The 13829-nt window shown below is 40.3% G+C and overlaps 1 protein-coding gene across 5 annotated transcripts in view; it reads left to right on the plus strand.

Annotated features, from left to right (window-relative positions):
* The first annotated feature begins 9657 nt into the window (after nt 1–9657).
* The window catches only part of RAB3GAP1 (RAB3 GTPase activating protein catalytic subunit 1), a 49451-nt gene continuing 45279 nt past the window's right edge, over nt 9658–13829 (plus strand). For 2 of the 5 annotated variants that reach the window (XR_013347568.1, XM_077830575.1), the window contains exons 1-3: nt 9659–9697; nt 9789–9844; nt 12197–12272. Coding sequence is in view for 3 of the 5 variants with exons in the window: in XM_077830575.1 (XP_077686701.1) it covers nt 9680–9697; nt 9789–9844; nt 12197–12272 (150 nt within the window). In the remaining 2 variants the exon portion in view is untranslated. Of the gene's footprint in view, nt 9698–9788; nt 9845–12196; nt 12273–13829 lie in introns of all 5 variants that reach the window. The other 3 variants (XM_077830573.1, XM_077830574.1, XR_013347569.1) reach the window with 2 other exon arrangements.

Genomic DNA, 13829 nt, shown 5'->3' on the forward strand with positions numbered 1-13829 from the left:
CTTGCATATAAAGAAAGTACAGCATCTTAAGGTACAAACAAACACCTGTTAAAATGAGAATTCAAAGTATAAGTTTGCAGCTCTTATTTTGCTAGGTTTTGCAGGTGCTCAGTACTTAACGGCCCCCATTTGCTCCCATCAAGGTCTACAGGGACATTTGACATTGTCTTAATAGGAGTAAAATTTGACATTACATTTAAGAGTCTATTCCAAAGCCCAGTGATGTCTATCAGAATTTTTCCATTGACTTCAGTGGGCTTTGGATCAAGTCCTAAGTGAATTTTTTGCTTGTGAAAGTGAGAGACAACTAGCACTAATATATAAGCTAGGCATTGTGCGAATTTCTTCATATTACTCTGACAGTGCATCTTAGTCATGATTTACAGCATGTAGCTGCTATCCCAATGCTGGCACTTGAGTGAGGAGAGATTGGCTGTTGTATGGTGGCTTTGTGAAGTGAGCAAACAGTAGCCAAGATGAGATCACCATATTTATTTTCAGTCCTCACTGAGCTAGAATTTGAGTTCTGGTCTTCAGAAAGTGTTTGTGCATTCCTCTTCCTAAAAGTAGTATAGTGGTAACAAATAATTTGTCATTAATGGGGTACATATAAGTTTGGGTCTCCAACCCCTTACCAGACAATACATGGAGCACCAAAACTTACAGCCTTGAATGACATGGAGGAAATCTTTGTCCATTGAGGTCTACGGCAAAACTGTCATTGACTTCAATAGAGCTAGGATTTCATTGCAAAATGTAGAGCAGCTGCAAAATATGGGAGCAGCAAAACCCTCCAACCACACCACAATTATATGTGCATCACTCACACTTAAACTCTGGGAGGTTTGCACTGGCCAAAATGTGTTTTTTAAAATAATATCTTTTTTATCTTATGCATTTTTAAAGAACCTCTCATATTATCTGGGTACTATGGGTTGGCTCCTGCTCCCATTCAACTCCATGGAAAAATTCTTATTGGCTTCAAGTGTGCAGGATCAGGTCCTATTAGAATAAAAAAGTACTACTACTAAATAGGGCTATTTATTTCTTTGCTTACTATTTAGAAATAGATTATTCAAAGGTTGCATAATGGAGAGAATCAACTCCTTAGCTGCAGAAAGCTCTCACCCTCTCTTTGAGTCTTTATAAACCCCATGGGGTAGACTAGTTCTCAAAAAACTTTAGTTATTCATTATTGGCAGAGCAGGTAATGCTGTCTGTTATTAAGGTTGCCTGACACTTCTCATTACACGTATGTCTGCGCTGCCAGTGGCAACGAGTCTCCAAATGCAGGTCAACAGACTCAGACTTGTGGGTCTCATGCTACCATGCTAAAAATAGCTGTGTAGCCAGTGCTTTTAGGTTGTGGACTGGGCTGGAGGTTGGGCTCTGAAGCCCACTCCCCTCCCTCAGTCCCAGAGCCTAACTCCAGATCAAACTGAAATGTCTACACAGCTATTTTTGGTGCTGTAATGTAAGACCAAGGATGTCTACCCTGCCTTGGAGGCTCGCGGTCGCTGTCTGTGTAAATGTACCCTATAAGACCCTGTTTTCAGTTACTTATAATTTTGCCAAAATTTAACTGTTTGAGCTGAAATTTTACATGATAAGTGTCTACCTCAGGCTGAAATTGTCTGAAATTTTTTAGCTAAAAAAATTCAGCCATTTCCAAAATTGGCTCAGGAAACATATGTTGTTTTGCCCATGCTAAAAAAATCTGGCAACTTTTCCGTGTAACAGCTCTTGCAACCCCATGCTTGGGAGCCTGAGCTTGGAATTTTGCAGGAGGTAGCCTTTGTGTCAGGGATGTGTCTTTTGCTATCCCTATTTGGCTAATTTATAAGCCATGCAAATTTGGCTAAACTATAAGCTATTGGAAAATCACAATTTGCACATGCTCAGGAGAGACTTGCTAGAGTTTAACAGAAAAGATTTCCAAAGATTCTGTGTACACTGAACTTGCTTCAGATTGCGTGTGTCATCTCTATAGACAGCCCAGGGCTACAGGGGCAAAGCTGGATGTTCCCTGGGATGGCTGCTCCATGTGGAAAGGCTGAGCAGTGGCACCAAAAGCAGGGAGCCTATCTTTCTTGTGCTCTCAATGATGCCCCTTATCGCATCCAAGCAACATGAAGGAAGAAGTTGTTTGATTAAAATGCAGAGGGGGTACAAGCTGGACCACGGGACAGAAAGGAGTAGATTGGGACAAGGAGTCTGGTGAGTCTGGGACTGGAGAGGGGTGGAAAGAAACTTGCACTTGTTGGGCAAAGAGACTGGATGTGGGGAAGGGGAGAGACTAGGAGTGGGAGGACAGATTAGGATTTGGACAGAGAACTTTGAAGGGGAGTCTAGGACAAGCTGGGCAAGGAGAGTGGGATTGGGATCAGAAGCCTGAGGAGTAGAGACTGGGACTGGGTAGATGAAGAAAATGGGATGGGAAAGAGACAGTACTGGTACAAGACAGATTGGGGGTGATGAAGCAAAAGGGGTCAAGCATGTGGGAAATAGGCAGAAGAGTCTGTGCCTACTACAGCCCACATCCCACATCCCACCAGAGCATGGAATGGAATCCAAGATTCCCAAGTCTCACCATTCCCATGCTGTCAGCAAACATCTGTGAAACCCACTGGTAATGTGTGTCTCAAGTCCATCTAATACTGGTCCACATAGAGGATGACACAGTTTAGCACACAGTAAATAAGATATGGAGCCACACACTGATCAGTGAAGAATATAAAAAAATAATCAATATATGCTCATTAAGTGAGCAATGTCCATTGTGTCCACTAAATGAGGCAGATGTCCTGTGGCAAAAATAAATGTGATTACATCATTAAAGACTATCATGCTGCCTACAGACACGGGCAGAATTAAGGTTGCACAGTCTGAAGTTGAATGTCACATAGGACACTCCCTACTGCCACCTCAAGTTATTGCTGAGATAATTGTACTGTGTTTTATGAGCTGTAACTTGTGCACAACTTAGCACAGTATTTGACTTAAAAAACAAAACAAAAAAACTACACTTTTCTTGGTAAGGCAGGAGGATTTATAGGAATGCACACATGGTTGGGAATCAGAACGTTCTAAATTCTTATCATAGCTTTGCTGATTCACTGTATGGTCTTTTCCAACTCACTTTACCTTTCTTAGTTTCCCTGTTTATAAAATGGAGCTAATAATACTTACTCACCTACCTTATTGCTACATTGTGAGGCTTAATTAGTTAATAGCTGCACCATGCTTTTCACTTATAAAGTGCTATAAAAATAGTAAACAATATTGTTAAACGAAACAACTGCACTATCAGCAATGGAAAGTGTAAGAAGAATACTGAGAGCTTTGGTGACAGAATAATAGCTCTGTTTTTGCAGCATTCAGCTTGTGAAAGTTTGCTAAAAGCATCACTCAGACCTGAAGAAAAATGAGATATAACAGTAGTTTAAAGAACTGAAAAACCGATCTATGTGCTAACTGTAGTCTGACTTTGTAGACCCTGGACACGGATACTGCTACCAGCAGGAGCTACAAGAGAGGGCTCAAAAGAGATTCCCCTCAGGAATCCCAAATAATAGCTCTAGATATAATTTGATATTTATAGATCTCAGTGTCACAAGCATGAGTCTTTTCATCATAAAGAGATTAAACCGCGCCTAAGCAACTGTTTCCATATTCTAATTTATGCTGTTACAGTATTTCAAAATTTCATTATGAATTTTGAAAATATGTTTCTTGGTAGGTTATATTTGTTAGTACTTATGAATGATTCGTTAGCAGTTCTTTTAGAAGTTCTACTGGTCTATGGTTTGTTCACATATCAAGATTTTCAAATATATCCACATTTCTCACAGCCAGCATTACAAAAGCCAGACCATGTTGATTTGAAAAATTTATGTCCAGAGACTTTTCAGATGCCTTTAAAACAAAAAATATTATTGTTTCTGTGTGCTTTATAAATGTATTTTCTGTATCTTATTGTACATTTTTATATAAAATTAGGAACAAAGGGCTACATGCTTGTGTAAACTGTTAACAAAGCTTTAAGTTACAGGGGACCAATGTAATGTAACTATTTTAATTACAATGGAACTTAGTACTGTAGATGATACCTCATAGTTTGCAGCAATTATGTATTTACATATTTCTACTCCTGGAACAACTATGTAACTATACTTAGGACTTGTCTACATGATGGGTGATGCGTCTACTTGGGTGTGATTTCTAAAGCACACTAGTGAGTTGCACATTAATTGGTCCATGTGGATCTGCTGGTGCACACTAAAGATTCCTTAGTGCATTTTAACCTCGTACTGTTTGAAACAGCACTATCTTAAAGCTCAACATCTCGGTCTCCTTAGATCAAACACATTCATGTGTGTTTTAGACATCACATCCCAGTAGAGCATTACCAAGCCATGTGGACAAGCCGTTTAGTAGATCCAAAAGAAATGACCAGCAGTGCAGTTTTAGGAGACAAACAAAACTCTAGATTCACAGTTCACATTTGTTACTGTGGCCTAAATGCTGCCTTCATACATGTGTATGTCATTCCCATTGCAGTCAATGCAAACTGCCTGTATGTGCATCTATATATCTGTGTTCTTATACCACAGCTGTGTATATAAAATCATCGGATTGGAAGGGACCTCGAAAGGGCATCTAGTCCAGTCCCCTGCACTCATGGCAGGATAAAATGTTATCTAGAACATATTAGCATGATGGGCTCAATCCTGCAAAGTGCTAAGCATATTGGCCACAATTTGGCAAAGCACATAAGTACACTGTTAACTTTAAGCACATGAGCAGTCTTGCTGATTCATTGAAGTCAGTAGGACTGCTCCCATACTTGAAGTTAAGCATAGGTGCTTAAATATTTTTCTGGATCAGGGCCAGCGTGTTCAGCATCTTGCAGGAGTGAACTCTAAGGTAAGAATTTGGGTTTAGCTAGGCACGACACAGTAACAGGGGAAATATTGATAGAAATCCTGGCCCCAGTGAAGTCAATGGGATTTTTGCCTGTATAAACACGTTAATTTTTGAGTGAATTATTCTGCACATTTTAAATGCCACATCCATTGTCCCTATATTGGGAGTTTCTTTATGGAGAAAATGTTGACTTTTCAATCAGAAATCAAAAGCTGAAAAATTTCATTCAAACACTGAAATATCAATCAAAACTTGGTTTAAACTGAAAATTTTGATTTAGAAATGCTGCCCCTATACCTCATGGGGATTGCAGTTTGGTGCCTCATGCCTCTGTTATTTAAGGGCTGGCTAGACTCACCTCCCATGATCCATGACAGCATAGCTCCCAGGGGCACAAAATAGTCTTAACTAAATGGAGAATCAGAGCCTGTTTTTCCATGAAGAGATATTTGACTAGGCTCATTCACAGGAAGAAAAGTACAATGAAACCTCTACTTAACTAACCAGTAAGTGCTGAAGGAGGTGTAGGTCACCTTGCCATGCTGATTACAATAACTGCATCTGGGGAATATGGACTGTTTACAGTTGACAGACATTTCTCGTGCACATGATGTTTTACCACAGGGACAGCTGTCTCATTGCTATCATTAAAAAGAATATCTGTTCCTTTTGCAAGCAAAATCCAACAATCTACAATGCCATAATAGGGATATGATTACACAAAGATCACAAAAGAAGTTAGAGTTACAAACTGTTAGAGGTGGTGTGAGGATAAATTAAAGCACAATGAAGATGTAAAACCTCATACAAGTGTCTGATTATTAAAATAAAAATAATCTTAATCACAGCAGTGCTACATGGATTTGATTGCAATAGGCTTGATGGTTTCTCTCCGTTTTATTCTCTGAATAATAAATAATTAATGGTATTTCTGTTTATTTTTTCCAAACCTGAAGGATATGGAATGAAATTAAAAGATTACAAGTTAAAATAAATAAAAGAAGATATTGATAGTATTAGTAAATATTATGGGAGTACATCCAAAGGCCCCAATTTAAGCATTATATAATTAGCCCATGGAGCTCACTGCAGCAAGATAGTGAGTCAAATGTACTAGTAAGTTTCCAACAAGTATTAGCTGTGCATAATAAAAATAGACTCCACTTTTTTAATTTTATTTTTAGCACCAACAGTGAGCAAGGTGCAGTAAAGACTAAAATGAAAAGTAATATCTTATCAGAAGAATTTATAATCTACATGGAAAATGTACAAAGAAAGGAAGAGATAAGATGCAATAAAGAACAGAGTGACTGAATAATTAATCTGAACACAGAGTTTGTTCAATTTTTTTTAAGGCTTCTTTGTTTTAAAAAAATGCTATGTTTTAGAGTTAAGAAATTCAATTGTTGGGTTACATAATGCTTGGTGAATTGAAGACTAAAATCTGCAGGCCTTTAGGAAGAGCTGAATTTTGAGGATGATATTGAAGAACATAGTTGAGGCAGGTCATGGTAGGATATACTTAAATGGTTGTAGTAAAATCCACATGCTCCATGATGGTCCGGAAAGAATTTTTCCCATAGTATAGTAATGCACCACTAAGTACATTGTTAACAAGTGTTATAATCTCCTTTGAAGCATCTAGAATTAGTCAGAGACACAAAATATTGAACCAGATTAAACCATTCATCTGTTCCAATAGAGCAACTCCTGTGTTTCTCTACCTAATTGTATAACTCTCCTCATGTATTGTGTGGCAAAACATATCCCCAGACTGTGTCTACCATAGAAAGAGGGATAAAGAAGTTTCCATTTTAACTACTCACCAGGATGAGCACTGAATGTGGAGAGGCAGGGGCACATTCATTTTATTATTGTGAGCACTGACAGTATCTTCCATGCTATACAAGACACAAAGACAACCCTTGCCATGAGGAGCTTACAATCTAAAAGACAGACACAGATAACACAAGACATGCTGGGAGACCTATAAAGAGGTGATAACTTTGGTATGTTTGTTTTTTACTGATTTATTTTGATCTCTCTCCTTTTATATAACATTGGGGAGTAGAAGGCATCTAACAAACCAGAGAAAAAGGGACCTGAATATATGCCTTGATGAAGTCAATATACATTTGCAGTATTGGGTAGTAAATACTTAACTTTAAGATTCTCTTCAGCTGCAGTGATCAGAGTTGTACTTCCAGTTTCAGGGTGCTGAAAATCTAGGTTTCGGAGAAATGATTAAACTTTAGAAATATTGCTGATGATGATCTCCACATCAATCTCTGAAGTTACCTAAAGGAAACCTTGGAATAATTTATTGTTCTCTTTTTTGTCCCATAATATTTTTTTAAGATTAAATTATTCCACTTGTGGTAGAGATTCTTAAGTGCTTGTATTGTTGGTGTTAATAAATTATAATAATAATATTCACAGTGTTCCTTATAAAGTTTTTATCACACTAACTAAGCTCTAATAATTACCTTAAATACAATACATTTTTATAGTATGTTTAAATTTTTCAGCCTAGCTATACACGCAAGAGGTGAGGTGAGGTGAGGTGAGGTGGGGTGGGGAGGACAGGGACTAACCACTAATTAACTGTAACATTGATTTTGTTTTGTTTTACATTATAGATTCCATCATACAAGGTAACACATACCTTTAGCTTAATAAATGTCAAAGTGGCAAAGTAAGAGTTCATTTTCTGCTTCATGCAACTAAGATCTTTTATACATCTCATTATTTTATCTCCCTTTATTTTATTTTCAGATGAGCTCACAGCACAACTGATGGGAATGGAAAAACTGCCTAATGTCACAACATTAAAAAACAAACAAACAACAACAACAACAAAAAAAACCACTGAGAAAATGTTGGGCCCAATCTAACTCCCATTGAATTCAATAAGAATTTTCCTACCGTGTACTGTTAAACATGAGCAGGCTCAGGCCCTTATTCTGTTAACTAACAGGAAAGCATAATTGCTAGAACAAGTGCCACAGCACCCTCTACAGACTTGTTGATAGTTATCCCCAGGGATTTATCTTAGATGAAATTCAACTTTTTATAACAAATTGCACTTTTATATAGCACCTTTCATCCAAGGATCGCATAAAATTTAAAACACAATAATATTAAGTCTCACAACAACCCTGTGGGATAGGCAGGTATTATCCCCATTTTAAACATGGCTAAACATATACCGAGAAGGTGAGTGACTTGCCCAAGGTCCCACAGTGAATCAGTGCAAAGACTGGGATAGAAGTCAAGACTCTTGATTCCCAATCCTCTATGCTAATCACTGCACAACACTTTCTCTTGGTGTACATTAGCATATGCATCCCATTAAACTGATTTATAAGATTATAACTAGATGGTGATCTCAAGATTTTGTCTTTTTACTTTATTGTAAATTACCATGCATAATTGTGGAGCTCCATAAATAATAACTGAAAATAATAGGTTCTGTAAAATATGCTGAAACACTGAGCTTACCTAGAGCTTGTATCAAAGAGCAAGTTTTGAAACAGAGACACCAATCCGAAGAGCAGCTAAATATAATTTTTTAGGTCACAGCTGTCCCTCTTTACTGGATATCAGCTAATTCACACAGTGATTCTGTGTACTTTGATTTTATTTTCTGGGTAAGCTTCAGATTGCGTAGCCAACTGTGTTCCCATTATTAAAGCAAATTCTTCTAGAATAAAATCCTTCAGGCAGCCACTGCTACAAGCAGGCTGTTTAGTTTACAGGCTGTTGCCAAGGCAACTGTCCACTGGGCATTTTGTCTGGAGAATTGTAAGTTGGAGTCTCAGCCTGCTGCTAAGTTGCTTGTAGATGCACTCAGTGACAATTAGCATCTCACTCCCTGGCCCTTTCTCCCCCCATGGCACTGCTGCCAGATTCCTGGCATGACAGTTCCTCCTTAGGCAGCACAGCAACGAGTCGGACCTCAGGTGGCTTCTATACCAAGAGCCAGGTGGGGATGATCTCCTCTTTTAATGCCCTGTGGGACAGCTCCTGCAGAGAATCCAAGCTGGCGTCCACCTCTCTGTGCCGCTGCCCTGGGTGCAGGAATAGGGCTGTCTCTGAGGAGGGGTGTGTGGGGAGGGACGGAGCGGAGGGGCAGGGCTGACTCTCAGGAGGGATGTGTGTGTAGGAATAGGGCTGTCCCTCAGGAGGGGTGTGTGGGGAGGGACGGAGCGGAGGGGCAGGGCTGTCTCTCAGGAGGGATGTGTGTGTAGGAATAGGGCTGTCTCTCAGGAGGGGTGTGTGGGGAGGGACGGAGCGGAGGGGCAGGGCTGTCTCTCAGGAGGGATGTGTGTGTAGGAATAGGGCTGTCTCTCAGGAGGGGTGTGTGGGGAGGGACGGAGCGGAGGGGCAGGGCCGTCTCTCAGGAGGGATGTGTGTGTAGGAATAGGGCTGTCTCTGAGGAGGGCTGTGTGGGGAGGGACGGAGCGGAGGGGCAGGGCCGTCTCTCAGGAAGGATGTGTGTGTTGCGGGGGGGGGGGGTCTGTGTAGGAATAGGGCTGTCCCTCAGGAGGGGTGTAAGGAGAGGGTGGTCTCGGAGCGGGGAAGGGAGGCATCGGACTGGGCTGAGAGCAGCGGGTAGCTCTGTGTGCGAGCCCCAAAGCTGGGGGCATTTCCAAGGGCTCCCTCGCTGCCCTTCCCCGCCGTCCTGCTCCCGCCCTCGCCCTCGCCCTCCTCCCGTGATCCTATGCGCGCTACTGCCCGGTGGCTGCACAAGATGGCGGCCGACAGCGAGGTGAGTCTCCCGGCCCGGTTCCCCGCCGATTCCTTGTAGCCCGTCCGTCCGTCCGCCCGCACTCACTGCCTCTCCCCCTCTCTCCCCGCAGCCCGAGTCCGAGGTGTTTGAGATCACGGACTTCACCACCGCCTCCGAGTGGGAAAGGTACGAGACCGCAGCCCCGGGCTCCGCATCTCTCACCCCTTCCCTGGCTGCGCGTCCTGCCCCCCGCCCTTCCTTGCGGTTAGCGCCCCCGCCCGGCTTTGCACGGTTAGGGGAAGGGGCCCTCGGAGCGGTACCCAGTGTAACCCCCGATGGGATGACTGCACAGCGCGGCGTCGTCCTCCCCCGCCCCGGCAAGCTGTTGCCTGCCCTCAGGAACCCCTGGGAAAGGCAGTATGGCCTCCCGAGTCCCGCTCCTTCCCCAGAGGCCCCGGCGTCGTGACTCCTGTGGTGCGGCCCCACACGCCTTAGCGTTTTTGGGACCAGTTTCCCCCTCCTGTTGTTAACTCCGGAATGGATCTACTTGTGGGTGTGCTGGCGTAGGAAGCTGACAGCATTTTAACCGTCCTGTTGCGTAGGTCTGACCGAATCAGGTCTAAATGATCCCGTGGTAAAATAGCCAGTGGCTTCCTGGAGCCTTCTCCCTCCATGCTTCTCTCAACTGCTGTCACCGCTGAAGGAGAACCAACAGTAGGGTGTCTTCCAGAAAAGCTAACGTAAAGACAGTTCTTCAGAGCAGGAACTGCATTTTTGCGATATTACTACACTGCAAACACGATGTCAGTGTTTAATGTGCACTATGGTATTTCCTGTGTTCCGTTCAGTGCAGAAAGATGTGCTTGTGTGGTTAAATACCATTATCAGTTTTGCCTGGGTAAATATTTGACAGGGAACAATTTATCTTGTTTTGGAGTGTTAGAAATTTAGTCATCTTTTGTTGTTTGCTTATTTAGAATAGTAATCTGGACAGTGCACAGAATGGATTTCTGCAAATGACACAAACTGGGAAGTTGATTGAAGTGCTGGTTTGTTTGTATGCAAATGGAATGAGCACAGAAGAAAATTGACATTTTGTAATTAAGGTTGATTGGATAGTGAGAAGGTGCTGTCCCAACCATAAGAATAATTCTGAGTTGGAATATTGAAATGTTAATAAAGCATACATGAGGCCTAATCCCATTCCCAGTTAAATCAATAGAAGTTGGATTGACCCATCACCAAGTAAAGTACCAGAAAATAGATTATAAAGAACAATCTTACATTATCTACATGATTTTATAGGCCTCTTCCATCTCTAGTTTTCATGATAGAAGCTTAGTCCTCTTTCAAAGTTTTATAGTCTGCTTATGTGTTAAAATCTAAATTTGGGTTGCTATTTGAATAATCCATGGTATGGAATTTTGTTCGTTTAAAGTGAATATTTCTAATTGATTCATAATATTTGGAGGGCTTCTGGTGATTACACTAAGGTTTCAAAGAATGAAGTCTGCCAGGGAAAAAAGTACATACCAGAATCTCTTCCCATTATTTTTAATAATTAGTTTAAGTATGCATTTTCAGCTGTTGGAGACTGAGAACATCATTGTTTGCAGCTAGTGTTGATTTATTGACTCTTGCAGTTGTTGGCTTGGTCATTTGGATTTCTGATATTTCTGAGCAGAATGAAATCAACTGGGGAAAGTGTTTGTTAGCTTGCTGTGAGTTACAAAGTATGAATTCAGTTTCTACTAAAACTCATCCAGAAAGCTCAGTAGACTTTCTAAACTGAGAATAACTTTTGCGGGGTTTATCACTGTCACCAGAATCATAAACTAAAATTACAGCTTTATATCTGTATGGTGTGTTGTGTATATTATTTGTTAATTACAACTTTGAAATACTTGAGAGAGAGAGATTTCCTGCTCAGACTCTAGCCGTCATTCTCTGTTCCATGCTTCTCCTTTTTGTTCAGATACTGGATGCTGTAAGCAGCACTGTATTGTACAGTAAGTAGGTTATTTTAAAATTAACTTTCCAAGTGTATAATTCCTGAGCTGGTCACTAAGAGAGACAAAATCATTCTGTTTACAAATTACTTAAAATTTACAATACTATTTGGGTATGTGTAGGTACATCTTTGCCTCTCTGCTCAATGGAATGTTTGTGCCTATATCCTGTAGATCGGATTGTGAGCCCCTTTATTTTACAGTGGTGGTCAGTGAAATGAAAATCTGAATGAAGTGTAATTTCCCCTGAAATAGAAATACTGAGTGGAACTATGCATGTGAGTAGTTCACCAGTGTAAATAAGAGGCTCACAATCAGGCACTCTGTGAGAGTAAGGCTTAGTATAAATGAAATAGAGAAAAAAGAATAATATAAAATCCTAAAATAAGTTAACCATTTTTTCCCCTTGTAATGAGTTGTACAGTGCTCATTTTTCAGGAATTTCACTGTATTGTACTGTCACTTTTTGCAAAATAAATTCTAATGTAAACTCCGTTTAGGAAATACTAATAATTTTTCTCCCCGCTAGATTTATTTCAAAAGTTGAAGAAGTTTTGAATGACTGGAAACTTATTGGGATTTCTTCAGGCAGGCCTCTAGAAAAGGTCAGTTTAATTGCTTCTGAATTTCTGTTTCATAATTGGAGATGGCATGTAATATATAGTGTGCATTCATATTTACACTTCAAATTTCCTTGTATTTGGCGGACTAAACTTTGAGGTTACTTACAGCAAGAACAGTTTTCAGTGGGAATTTTACTTGAAGAAATGAATCTGTGTGGTCAAAATTAATTGTAAAGTTATGGAGATACTTTTATATTGTTATATATGTTATGTTGGTAATGAGTAGACCTTTGTGTGCTCCAGTGTTCTTGTTCCTGGATTCAGAGTGGGAAGGGCGTTGTCCAGGTTCCCATTTGAGTTCTCAAGGATCTCTGTTTTCCCTTCACTCCATGGCACTTAACCTTTATGATGCACGGATAAAAGTCTCACATGACTCCTCAGAGCTAGTCAATATTTGTCCGTATTTCATTACAGAGGATGCAGTTGTGGCTCAGGCACTCCACTCCCTCAAAGTCGAAAAAATACTTAGGGTATGTCTACAAAAATAGCGGCACAGCTGAGAGCTCTCCCATTGGCATAATAAAACAACCTAGGTGAATGGCAGAAGCTATGTCAGTAAGGGAAGCTCTCCTGACAACATAGTGCTGTGCACATGAGTGCTTATATTGGTGTAACTTGTGTTGCTCAGATGGGTGGTTTATTCACATCCCTGAGCAACATAAGTTATGCCGACATAGGCTGTAGTGTAGACATTGCCATAGTCTTTGCAGCCTTCCTTCTCTGAGTCTAGTACACCAGACAGGAAACTACCCAGATATCTTGCACAGCAATGCAGAGAAATTCTTCTGTACTGAGTGGGCTGGCAGCTACATTTTCAAAGGGAGTTTTATGAAACTAAATTTGGTGTTCAGGACACTGTTTTCAGGGTTAAAACTTGGTTATCTAATCAAATACTTTCAATCTTAACTATTAATATATTCCTACACGTTAAGGTTGAACTTGTCTCTTGAGTTGTGTAGTCCAATAATCTAGTGATAGGAGCCCTATAACAAGTAAGAGGATGGTGCAAATCAAGGAATCCTCTAAATAACTTTGTTTAAGCATTACTATATAGAAAAGTAGAATTGTTGTTAATCATACATATGCAGTGTTACTTAGTGATATTTACAGTCAGCGTTATGCAGATATATTTTAAACAATGGTCTAACTACTGTTTCTTCATCTGAAACTTGATTGATGTTTGTTTTTAATACACAGAACTATTTACAGTTCTCTGAAGAATAGAATTGTGTAATTACTGAGGTCAGATTCAAGATGAATATTAGAAACAGAAAAGTATTTCACACCAAATACTGGAACCAAGCAGTATACAGTAGACATAATCTCCTAAAGGAGCTGTTTTGTCTTTCAGCACAGCACTGGTGAACACTCTGAAATATGTGATTTTGTTGGAGAGGTATACAAATGCCTTTGAATTGCCAGATAATTCTATAGGCTGTTTATTTAGAATAACCAGACCTTTGAAATGAACATGCTTGATCATAGCAAGATTTGTTTTAATATTTTAACTTTGTAAAGCGTTTTGGGACTCCTTTTTTA

This window comes from Eretmochelys imbricata, chromosome 11, assembly GCF_965152235.1.
Source record: "Eretmochelys imbricata isolate rEreImb1 chromosome 11, rEreImb1.hap1, whole genome shotgun sequence".
Lineage (NCBI taxonomy): Eukaryota > Metazoa > Chordata > Testudines > Cheloniidae > Eretmochelys > Eretmochelys imbricata.